Source organism: Anopheles coluzzii, chromosome 2 (assembly GCF_943734685.1).
Source record: "Anopheles coluzzii chromosome 2, AcolN3, whole genome shotgun sequence".
Taxonomy (NCBI): Eukaryota; Metazoa; Arthropoda; class Insecta; order Diptera; family Culicidae; genus Anopheles; species Anopheles coluzzii.
Window position 1 is genome coordinate 12,955,638 of NC_064670.1, and position 12,620 is coordinate 12,968,257.

The window sequence follows — 12,620 nt, forward strand, 5'->3', positions numbered from 1 at the left end:
TGCTCCAATGCTCATCAAACCCACTTTCCTCCTTCCCCCACATCCAACCATTGCCCTGCTGATAGGAGAAGCCGTCAAAGAAGCTACAACGTCAGCAAACGAGTGGATGGGGTTGCATGCTCTCCGCTTGGTCCTCAATAAAACAAAAAAAGATTGGTTGGTTGGTGTATTATTTTATAATGCCCTTGTTTTGAGTTTTGCTTTGCAGGCCGAAACAACTGCTCGTCTGCTTCGGGTGGCGGTCGGGGCTTTATGGAGCGTCCTTTTATGTCTTGTTGGGGGCAAGTTTATCACATAAAAGAGTTGCAAATGCTCTGCTCCCTGTAGTACCGAGGACGAACAGGACACATTAGCACGCACCAACACACACACACACACACACACACACACACACACACACACACACACACACACAGGCAGGAATCTTGCTGAAGCTAATGACAAGGTTGGAACTATGTTTGGTGTCTTTCTACTAATACAGTCAACTACCGCCAGCACAACAGTAGCATAAGCTATCAAAATGAGTTATGCTGTTGCTACTGCTGCTCCTTTCCACCCCCCGAAAAACACACGATGAAAGAGAAGGACACACACACATACATTCAGTTTGTGCAGGACGATTGCGAGCAGTTATGAAATCGATCAAACTTTATCGATTTTTAACATCCCCTGCTGTTATAAAAGTCTTACCGCCGGTGGCTTCTTCGGCAAAAAAAATAGGAAACAGGAAGGAAGGAAGCACACAACCAGGGGGGGAGGAATCGTGAAAGGTCACATAAAACCCGGCAGAAGGCACCATAAAGCATATTTGATTACCCGTGCCCCAGCAGTAAACTATCAGTGCTAAAGCTAAGCCACGAATGAGGCGGTGGGGGGTAACCGGTCATCATAAAACTGTCATCCATGCCCCTGTTGTGTTGGCTGTATACTAGGTACTAATTCCTCCCCCCCCCCCCCCCCCCCCCGTCCCTGTCCACTGACTAAGGTTGTACGTTTCATAAAAAATGTGTCCTCTTTCGGTTGGGCTTTGATTTGTTGACCACGAAAGAGCTAAATAAACCCGAAACGGCACGAGTAAACTATGCTTGTTGTTGCGGTTAATTTAGTCGGTGGAAACAAAACGCCAACGGATTGATTTTAGTTAGCTTCTCGTGTGTATGTGCTTAGTGGTGTTGCACTTCGACCGGTGTTCAAAAATAGAGGCACCAACTAAAACCCCCTGCAACCCATCATGCTGCGGAATGGGCGAGGAAGAAATCTATCTATAACGCTTGCAAGGTACCAACAACGACAACAAAACACCGCAAGCAGCAAATATAGTTCGACCTCCGATGCCAAAACACCAAACCGAATAAAAAAGAAAAACGAACCCCGGGGACAAGAAGTAGAACCGAGCAAAAAAAAAATCAACAAACGAATCCATCCATTTAGTTATTACTCGACAATATTTTCGTATTTCCCGAACTTCTTCGTTCTTCTTAGCGATACACCCGTGAGCGGGAAAAGCAAAGACAACCATACCCGCAAAAACATCTCAATGATGCCTGTGTGAGAAGGGATAAGGAAGAGGGAACGAACCGGGAGGGGAAAATAGGTGATTACGGAGGACCGACAGTATATGCTTTTTGAATCACTGCCAAGCTGACAGGAGCGACATGCCACCATTCGGCTGCCGGGCCCAGGCCAAACGCCCAGACACGGCGCATGGATCAACCACGGCCGTAGGTACGGTAGGCGTTCGGTGGCGGTCACAGGCTGTTGTGTGACAGGCGGCGGGTTTGCCGTGCTGTGTGTGTTATATCATCGTTGTCATCGTCAACGTCCCGTCGAACTTTTTACGCCCAAAGACGCAACACTACCACGCAGGCACGCCACGGGGTACCGCCCCACCGGGTCGAGTGTTATACTCACCATCGATTCTCGACGCGCCTAGAACCAGAGAAATGATTTCGTATAAATTTATCCGAGCTCGAACCCGTTTGCGCGAGCGACCCTTTCTGCTGGGATGACTGGGGGTGACGGCCGAAGAGGGCCGTAAGCGCACGCGGTGGCGGACAGCGACGACGGCCATCAAATAAATCCTCGAACGTCGTCGTGTCCTCCTTAAACCGCTGCTCGGTTGCCTCATGATTTATGGTTGCACTTGCAAGAAAAGAAGAGGAAGAAGAAACAAATCCCTTCCCTTCGTGACTCGGGATACACATTGGCTCCAAAGCGCGCGCCCTACGAATCCCGGGACTAACCTGTGCGAAGGTTTTGGGACTGTCCTTCCTGGGGGGAGTTTATTTTTTGTTAAATGGTTCGTTGGCGAATTGAAGCTCTTTATAATTTGGCTACAAAACCTTTTGGCACCCCCCTAGTCCCACACACTCAGAGAAATGAGGAATAGAAAAAGAAGGAAATTACCATACGAGTGTATGTGTGTATATCGCTGTGTATTGTTTGGTGGTGTGGTATCCGTTAGCGCAAGGAACAAGAATATATAGACCCAACCATACACACGCGTCCTTTCCTGCATGCGACAGTGTCTTGAGCTTTCTTCCCAACCACACCCGCTCCACTCCGAACCTCACATTGAGTACCCCGGTGTGGTGGGATCCTTGCGCTGCAAAACCTGCACGACTTGGCAAAGTGGCTCAATGGAGGTAATATAGGAGACTGGAAAGCAAAAAAAACATACACATACACACACGCGATCTACACCGGAACGAACATCAGATTAAGAAGCGAATGTTGGAGAGAGGAGAAAAGCTGATGACATTCCGGCCAAAAGTTCGCCCCGGCCTGGGAGCGATGCAAGTCAGTGTGACTGCGCGGGAAGTGTTGGGAGGACGGTAAAATTCCATTTGGGAACCATGTTTTTTTCTCCACAATGTGTCGTCGTCGCCGTCGGTTTTCCCTCCGGAATTCTTTCCCACTGGCTTATCGCAATGTGAATGACTTTGCAACAGGGATCAGGACCAAGAACCCTGTGGACGGGGAGCGAAGAAAGCATCGGCCGAGAATACGGCGGCACTCTTTGGCACAGAAATCTATAACACACTCACACATACATCTCGAGAACAGAGCGCGAGCACCGGAATCGATAGAGGAGGAGGAGGTGGCAAGATGGCGGCACAGCAGAACAGTGCAGAACGCGCGGAACCCGACGGGAACGGCGGGTGCTGGGGGGTATCCACCGGTGGAGTTATTTTCACTCCGTTTCACAGTCAATTTTCCACAAATGATGTTGTTTCTGATTTGACAGAAGCAGCAGCACTGCGCGCTCGCTCGTTTTTCCTCGCTTCGGTCGTCTATTTTTGCCGCTGCCGGTGCCACACTACCTAGATGGCCCTTTTTCAAATCCAGCCTGTCCCAAAAAACCGTAATACACCGAACGATGAAATATATTGCCCAGCGCGGCTGTTTACCTCCGCTCTGTGAGAAATGGGTCGGGAACTACTAGGGGCCCGACCGTATCAAGGCTGGAAGTGACGTACGGCGGCCACCTTATGGACTAAAAGCATCACCATCATCATCATCATCATCCACTCCACTCCAGCATCTCCAGCATTAAGCACAAGAGAGGGTGCTCCTCCAAAACAAAACGTAAAACAATTTTCATGCGTCCTTTTCTGAGCCGGTGCTCTGGATGTCCTTGACATTTTTGACGACGGGGGCGATTTTAGGTCCCATATAGGACTTCCACTCTGAAACGAATGTGTGTGTGATGTACCACACGCAAACGCACGAACTGTTTTCTCTGGATGTAATGGAGTGTATCAAATTGATTGGAAGGGAAAAGATTTTTCATTTCTTGCCACACCAGCACATGTTACGGGCTGTAAAGCGAACCGAGGGGGGAGAGAGAGAGAATACGTTTGTGCAGGAATGGAGCATAATTAGTTGGGCTTTAAAACACTGGCATCCGCAGTATGCATACTTGCAGAATCGTAAAAATCCCGATTTTCTGATTGGTTTCTTAGAATCTGTATCATTAAAACGGAAAGTGCTTCCGACAGTTCGGAAGTATTTTCGAAATGAGATGAATTGCTCAAGCATTCCATCTAACTAATCGGGAAGTTAAACGATGTGCAAGATGGAGTGTACTATACCTTCCGCGTCAGCGGGTCATATATATTTACATTAATGTCAATTTTCGATCACAAACAGAAAGCGCTCTTGCGGGCTGTCGAATACTGCTTTAATGATGTAAGCGCAGCCGGAAGCATCCGTTACTAATCAATACCATGCACGCATTCTGCTTACTGATGGACAGACTAGTCGGAAGCGCCTATCGAATCTGTGGGATGGGGTGGGGTTCCCGCAGAGCCCACAAAGTACTGGCCTGCTATCAAAGTTTGATGCATCCCCGTGATTAATCAGCATAAAACCGATACGATTAATCAATTGGAAGAATCCATACACATTTCTACCTACGCCACCCAGAACCCACACGAACGACGAGAGAAGCCCACCTTCCCGGAATAGTCTCGCACCGCAGGAAATGGGAATTCTATACACCATCGCGTACATCCTGCATGTAACGGACGTGGAATATGATCTCCCTCGCGCTTGTCCGTGCTTTCTGAGTGTCTGAGCGAACGAGGGTGAAAGAGCAACCAAGATATCCAGAAGAGCACTGCTCTTTCCTCCTCCCAATCGCGGATGTGGCGTGTCTTGTGTCTCTTCCGGTTCGTGGGTCCACGTTTGATAGACGTTAATTCTGTCGACTTCAATTTGGCGAAGATGTCACCACAGACGAACCGTCGCTGTGTCGGGAGGTAAAACACGCTGTCTGAGGTACTAATCTTTCAAACAAAAAAGTCTGACGTTCGTCGTGCGCCACCAAACTGTTTGTTGCGATTAAAACAAACCTGAAAAGATATGCTTCCCGGCAGGTTGACCGAACGGAATTTGCCACGTAGGTTTGCTGTCTGCAGGCACCTTCTCTAGCAAAAACATAAAAGTGCTTTCCAAAACAACAACATCAACAACACGTGACGTTGTGACGGAGGCGGCACCGGTGATGGTTACGAGCGCGATATATTTTTAGACCCGGGAGAAGCCTTACTAAAGTAGAATCTTCCTTTATAGAGCCTCCAACATTTACGAACACAAACACACACATACTGTGTTGAGCTGGCTGAGTACTCTTGTCCGTAGCGGCAGGCCACATGAACAGCCTACAATAGGGAATGGGGAGGAGGGGGCGGGGGGAGGGGAGAAGGGTCTTTACCACCTCCGCTTATACTCGAACGATAATCGGCTAATGGAAGCTTGCCAACTGCACTCGAGCAACACGAGTAGTAGTAGCAGCACGACACACACCACACACCGGCCATGCAGGAAACCGGAAGAGTGCGAAGGAAATGTAACCGGTGGTAGAGAGCCAGAAGTGCAGGACACACTCACACACCGACATCGACCCTCTCTTCATCGGACTAGAGGGCGCTTACTTAGGCTAGGCTTCACTCCGACCTCTGTCGACAGTGTGCCTGTTTGCGTGTGTGTAGGTCGCTTTATGCCTGAGGATAAATTCATCCTGCACTTGCTGGAGTGCACTTTGGAAAAACGTCCCCTCCAGCACAGTTCCACCATCACCGTCGCCCCTCCTTTTTTTTGCTACTCCGTCATCGCTTCCCAATGCACCGGTAATTAAATTTTCGCTTACATTCTCATCCACTCACTTCACGGCTCGGCCTCGACCCCGACAGTCATCCATCCATCCATCCGGCAAACGTGGCCGGGCGGTGTGTGTGTGTGTGTGTGTGTGTGTACCGTTCAGCCAGTTCAGGCGGTTGACAATGACGAGAACCCGGGTTGGCGCAGCGATATAAAGCCGAAGGCCGCTAGCAGACACAGTAGAATAACAACAAGAAAACTAAAGCGAACGGCAACTCACTTTACTTCCACCAACCAGTAAAATCAACCAACTAACCAATCGACCGACCCCGGATTTGCTTACCCCCGAGGGAGATTTGTAAGGCTCCCTCTCTGCCACTTGCACCAAGGATTCGACCAGATATGTTGTACTATGTTCTCCAACATTCTATACCCGAACGGATAAGGTTCTCTTCGTTTCCTTCTTCGCTTTCTCAGTAACCCACCACAGCCCCAGCCCCATAACTTTCACCCGGTGTATGTGGAGAGCTGTATATGCGTATATATGATGTGTATGGAAATAATAATCCAATTTAAAGCGAAACCTTCATGCGGTTCTTACCGCGGGCAGGGAAGCGAAACATCCTTCCCAAAATGGTATCTTGGAGAGAGCCCGACCGTCGTCCGGAATTACGTTACCCAATCAGCGCGCTAGTTATTGGATAGAACAGAACCACTCACTCACCTCCCCATCGCCATTCGACGCGCTGCTTTGTAGGGTTTCTTCGCTTAGTTAGTCAGCAAGGCAGAAGGGTGGGGCACGAAACAAACAAACGCACACACCCTTACACACACTTGTCAGGATTCTTGTCACGGTGGCGGGCAACGTGTGTTCCTTCCTGGCCAAAAGAATAGAACTACTTCCTTCTTCCCGCAACACAACCAGTGGCGGAGACCTCCCGTCAATGCTTTTTACAGGGTTTCCCACGATTTATTGGTTGGTTCCCACGATTTATTGGTGCGTTCCCACGATTTTTTGGTCATTTCCCATAATTTTTTGGTAGCAACCCACGATTTATTGGTCGGTTCCCAAATATTATTGGTCGGTTCCCAAATATTATTGGTCGTTTCCCAAATATTATTGGTCGGTTCCCAAATATAATATAATATAATACCGACCAATAATATTTGGGAAACGACCAATAATATTTGGGAACCGACCAATAATATTTGGGAACCGACCAATAATATTTGGGAACCGACCAATAAATCGTGGGTTGCTACCAAAAAATTATGGGAAATGACCAAAAAATCGTGGGAACGCACCAATAAATCGTGGGAACCAACCAATAAATCGTGGGAAACCCTGTAAAATAAAAATGGAGAGCTCAACCCCCATGATGGAGTTCGCTTCCCGGAGGGTGTCCCTCGGCCGTTTCTAGGCTAATTCGTTTTAATCCTTACACGGAGGATAAAGAGAGAGAAAGAAGGAACGAAACGGAAATACCTCATCATGGCGGTCGGTGGTTCTTTCCCAGGACACTTTTCCACGTTTCCTCGTGGGTGTCGTTATTGTTGTGTTCCCGCCTATGCTTAAAACCCCGTGAGGCGTCATAAGGATAATACTGCGAATTATTGATCACCCACCACGACAATGACTGGCAGTGGCTGTCGTTGGTTTGCCTTTTTTGCGCTGCTTGGATTTAACCGGCCCGTTCTGTTTGATGAGTGAAGCAGACAAAAGGACGAAAGAACCACAGGACAATGAATCCTACATGAAAGGGTTTACTGAACACGTTGATAAAAAAATGAAACAAAGAGGGATGTACTGTCGATGATGACACAATTGAAGCTGAGTGAAACGATCAAATGAACAAGTTACTTTAATGCGCTGATAATAATATGACGATAATGGTTCACGAGTGTAAAAAAGGAACAATTGTCGTGTAGGTTTGCATGGATGTAGGCGTTTTGATGAGTTTCATTTAACGGCAGAATGCAACACAATCCTGAACGTATGCAATTGGCGAAACGCAACATTACGCCGTTGCTGCGGTTGTTATTTGTTGCAATGAAATCGATCAATTTAGTACAGTACGCGGTTGCTTTCACTGAACAAGGATCAATTGGTTTATGGCTTAGCACATTTAGTTCTCATTAATACACTGCTTTTTTCCAGTCGTATGTGTGGCCAAAAGGTCAATTGTTGCAATTGACGAGCAGTGGCTGCAGTTGTTTTCCGATTTTCCGAACTGGAACAAATAAAATACCCAGCATTGTGCTGAACATATCCCCCAAAAATAGGGCGCCATATTCTAGGTATTGCAGTACTTGTATAGAGATAGAGAACAATATCATACAGTTACAGCGCACATCGTGCTCCACCTTCTAGCTATTCTAGCACCAAACGATCAAAATTTATTTATTTGTTTTAGTCCGATAAACAAACTTTCCCAACATTCGCACGGACAACAGTATATTGCCAGCCAGTTGGCTTTTGCATTTTGATGAGCGGCCCACACAATCGCCTCACTCACTCTCTCTCTCTCCTGTCACTACTGTGTATCAAGAATCGCGGTTATCATGCTTTCGTGCCTCGGGGTCGCATGTTATTGATTGAAAACGGGGCCAAACACCAAATGGGGATGAAGGGGAGGGTATAGTAGAAGCGCCTATCGTTCACCATTGCTTCCCTGCCAACGACATTACACAACACATTCCACCCACCTCCCCATCCCTGACCGGGCTTATGCGTTCTTAAATCACACAAATCCGATTTCGATACCAAGCCGCACGCTGCAGCAGCACCCATCACCACCCCATCGGCGCGGTGGGATGATATGCCGTATGTGCTGCTTTGCGTATATCCAGCGGGCATCAGCACGTTGAGCCGATTTTGTCGCTGACAATTGGATCAGCAGTCAGCGCGCGCTCGCGTTATTGCCTCTTCTTGTGCCCAAGATCCGCGTTGTCGTTGCGTCGTTTCCGATTCTGGACTTTTATTGCCTTCGTGGTGTAACCGCGCCGAAAAGTTCATCCACCGTGGATGGGGTGGGGAGGGTTGAGGGTGGGTTTTCGCTTGCCCTTTGATGACTCAACCTTCCTTTCCATCGTCATGCTCATTCTCGCGAAAGCTGTAGCTGTATGGCTTTACGTGACTGTGCGGGCAGCGGGTCACATTTTTTGACATTTTATGCTGATGTAATGACTTGGCAGTGCGTTCCAGCAAACGAGAGTGGCGGTCACGTTGATCAGCCGCCGCACGGGTCGACGGGAACCTTTGCTACACAAATGCTTTTCACGGTGTTTCATAGTATAATATAGATTGTTTAGAAATTAGTTCATCCTCGACAGTGAGCAGTAATAAATTAAACCCATATTTCGTGCTTCATTTCATTGCAGATTCTCGTGTTCAATCAAAAGTATCTCCCGAACCCGGAGCTGAAGGATGCCCTTAGCTACCGCGAGGAGTACAACAAGGTGGCGGACAATTAAAAAAGCAAATGCATCAAAACCAGCCAGCAACAACGAACCCTGCGAAGCATTGACAAACGTCGGACCGGATATGTCTGCACCACCAAAACGTGCGGCCACATTTCCCCTTTCATCTCACGGGACAGCATGAATAGTGTTGGGACATGTGTGCGCGCATATGAATAAATCTAACCGAAGCTAGAGATCCATTGCCGTCATCCTCCTGCCGTCTCCTTAGCCCCCTGTTTGGCTTGGCGATTGATCTTCCGGTGTGTGTGTGATGTTGTTGTTGAGTTGTATGTGTGTAGCAAATTATATAGAACCCGCTTGAAAAAGCTTAACCGTTTCCAGCCGGCAGCAGCATCTGCGCGAATGCTCGATTTGCATTTAGAACGTTTGTGCAACTGTGCCTCCGTTGCATGTGCTTGTGCACTCTCGTGGCTGCGCGCACATTTTTGCCAGTGTCTATCAATATATACCGCGCTGCAAGAAAAATAAATAAATACTAATCGATGTTTCAACCCAACACTGCTCGCACCCACGGTTCAAAGCGAAAGAAATCATCATCAATATGTGAGTTGGCTAGGCGAAGCGGAGTGGAAGTAGAAGAAAAAAAGAACGCCGAACCTAGTAGCAGTGACCGACCGTCACTGTCACTGCAAATTGAATGAATTAATCGATTGATGAGCGCATCACACGAACGCACAGAGAAATGCATTCCTCTCCGTGTTGAGCATAGAGTACACATTAGATAAGGAACAAAGCGATGAAGAATACTAGGCCACGGTTGGGATTTATTAGCGACTTTCAAGAAGTCAACACAAACCACACAAACTGTAACACACTTGATTGAGGTTGGCAGACAATGGGGCACGATTGTGAAGGGATGCAACATTCCCATCATCATCCCATCACCCTCATCAGCGTAGATCTTGCAGAGGAGGTTCTTGCCTCACACACGGTGTGGTTGCAACGAAAAAAAAAAGCCATTCCAGTTGAGGAGGAAGTGCACAGCACTAGTACAGGCACCGATCTCAACCACTCGCTGCCCGGAGATTCTTGTCAGTATGATTTCATCCATCCTTGTGCCTGTGTGAGGTTTTATAGGGTGGTGTACTCTTATGGAAGCGGCAAAAACCACCACCACCACCACCCTTCTCCCACCAACTGGCAGCCGATCGATTAACTGTGCGCACACAGAACGCGCACGCGAGAGAACCTCACCGTGAAAGGCCTTACGGATGTGAAGTGGTTGATAAGTTCAACAGAGTCAACCAGTCAACAGCATCATCATCATCATCATCATCATCCTCATCTTTCGCCATTCGCTTGTTTCTGTCATCTTGTCTGTGGCCTTTTTTGTGTGTGTTTGCCAGATGATCTCCAAATGCACAATGATAAACATTTAGCTCTTCCCATCCGGAAAATGTTGCGTTCGTAGTGGGGTTTAGATGAAGGGACAGAGCCGTCTTCCAGCACAACTACGTACCAGTGCTACTAATGCGTCATGTGTAGGATTTGGAGAAGAAACGAGGTTTGGGCAGGAGGGAAATGTCATTTTGGCGAGATTACATCGATTGAAATGCATTAACAGAGACAGATTGACGTGGTAATTAACCTTTGCACGAAATCATTGCTTTTACTCGCTTATGATCTACCTTTCTCAAACGAGGGAATGAGTCATCTGTTAAGGTTAAATCTTTCCAACCTGTTTCCAAAACGTTCCAAGGATACGAACAACTCAATTTGTTGAAATTTCGTCTCCACCGCAATGCGCTGCTGCGTCCCCCGTGCAAGGAAAGCGCATCAAGCAAAATAAGTCAAATTCTTTCCCATTTCAAACGACATAGCTTCACCGTTTTCTCCACACACACACACACTTATGTTGATGAAAGAATAGGCAACAAAAGCAGCAAGCAGCAAAAGTTGGTCCCTCTCAATCGTTTAGCGCATTGCTTTTCAGAAGTTGGAAAAAGCGTGGAAGCTTGTCTGGAGGTGTTTGGAGCTCTTTCCTTGCCTCCACAATTCCATCCTACAGAATTGCTTTCCGACGAGGCTTACCGCCAACTCACATCAGCACAGATGCATATCATTTGGTCCACTGTAGGGGGGTGTAGGGGTGGGGGAGACAATTCGGTACGCTTTCTGTTCTGATTCAATGCCAGCCTAGCACCATTAGGTCCCTTCTTCTTTTTTTTGCTCGCTTGTCCTCGCTTGCGACTTCTAATCATCCCCAGCAAGTACACTCTCCGGGTCCTTCCTCGCAAACAACGGAGTGATAGATAAGGCGAGAAGAAACGGGGCGGGGGGGTAATGGGGACGTGTTTGATGATTCGTCTCACTTCTACCATATTACACCAAGAGATGGTGTGTGTGTGTATGCCTGTGTCTTTCTCCTCACTTACCCATAAGTGGCGGCGTGCAATCTATAACGAGAGAAAAAGAAGAAGGAACAAGAACGGACAATGTTTTACAAGTTTGTCTTCTTGCGGGAACACCATCGAGGGTTTTAACAGGATGGTTCTATGGTTTTTTTACTGTTTTGCTAGTAATACACTTTTTGGTAAAAGGGTGGAGGGTAATGAGTAAAAAGGTAAGTAAAAGATGCATTTTGGTACGATGGTTCCATAACAACACAACAAACAACGGTACCGAGAGTGAGAGAGATAGAGAGCGAGAGAAGGCACAGGATAGGATATGCATGTACGTGCGCAGCAGTGTAAAACGGTGTTGATATATGTGTGTGTAATTATATTAAAGGTGTCTGTATCTCTGTGTGTCTGTGTATGTTTCCCTCACCTGCGAGGACCAAAAAAAGGGGAAAAGGAAAGAGACCACATGCTCCATTACTATCAACAATAACAACATAACAACAGCAACATCAACATAATACCACAAACGATTAAACGGTGTGTCTTTCATTTCCATCCAGAGGCTACATTATAGTTAGTGTTAGTACGCAAACGAAAAAAAGAAGAAAAAACAAGTGATAAAAGTAATAATAATTTCAGAAAAGCTAAATGCAGCTGCAGGCGCACTCATACATTGGAACGGAAAGAAAGAAACAAAAAACGATGGAGGAGCATGACAGATGCTGATAAAAATAAAACAATTTAAGTTATTGTAATATTGTACAAAAAACTGCACCACAGAACAGTAAATACGCCATTTAAACCGAGCGTGAGAAACGGAAATGGCACGTTAAGAATCAATGCGGCATTAAAACAATGAATTTGAGGAAAGTGCTTCTCGCACAACCCCTCCACACAAAAACACTGGACATGAATAACGAGGAGGAAAAGCTCCTTTTTTCTTTTTTTCCTAGTTTTTTTTGAGTACTAAATCACAAGAAACTTGCATAAAAGTTGCGTTTTCCCCTATCTTACTCGCTGCTTGCTGCTGGCTCACATTCATTCTGGTCCCGTTTGGGAAGGGGAGGTGTGCGTGACAAGGACACGCAAAAGTAATAAGAATCAATTTGAACGTTTCACCATTTGAGCGTAATCAACGCTCCACCATTTGAGCTGTAATCAACCCAATGGTCATTAGGTATGGCAAGCTAA

At 47.0% G+C, this 12,620-nt stretch overlaps 3 protein-coding genes across 8 annotated transcripts in view; 1 reads left to right on the forward strand and 2 right to left on the reverse strand.

Annotated features, from left to right (window-relative positions):
• LOC120952483 (uncharacterized) overlaps positions 1-9,583 on the forward strand; it is a 58,148-nt gene extending 48,565 nt beyond the window's left edge. Inside the window, exon 6 of the mRNA XM_040371840.2 lies at positions 8,986-9,583. Within this exon, the coding sequence (XP_040227774.2) occupies positions 8,986-9,078 (93 nt within the window). The 3' untranslated portion in view covers positions 9,079-9,583. The remainder of the gene's footprint in view (positions 1-8,985) is intronic.
• The window catches only part of LOC120950146 (protein takeout-like), a 216,006-nt gene that overhangs the window by 163,540 nt on the left and 39,846 nt on the right, over positions 1-12,620 (reverse strand). The gene's annotated exons all lie outside the window — the stretch shown is intronic.
• LOC120952479 (RNA-binding protein Musashi homolog 1) overlaps positions 1-12,620 on the reverse strand; it is an 89,069-nt gene that overhangs the window by 35,516 nt on the left and 40,933 nt on the right. For 5 of the 6 annotated variants that reach the window (XM_049606060.1, XM_049606059.1, XM_040371835.2 and 2 more), the window contains one exon: positions 11,463-11,483. The exons of the other annotated variant lie outside the window; for it this stretch is intronic. In XM_049606060.1, the coding sequence (XP_049462017.1) occupies positions 11,463-11,483 (21 nt within the window). The remainder of the gene's footprint in view (positions 1-11,462; positions 11,484-12,620) is intronic. 6 annotated transcript variants of the gene reach the window in all.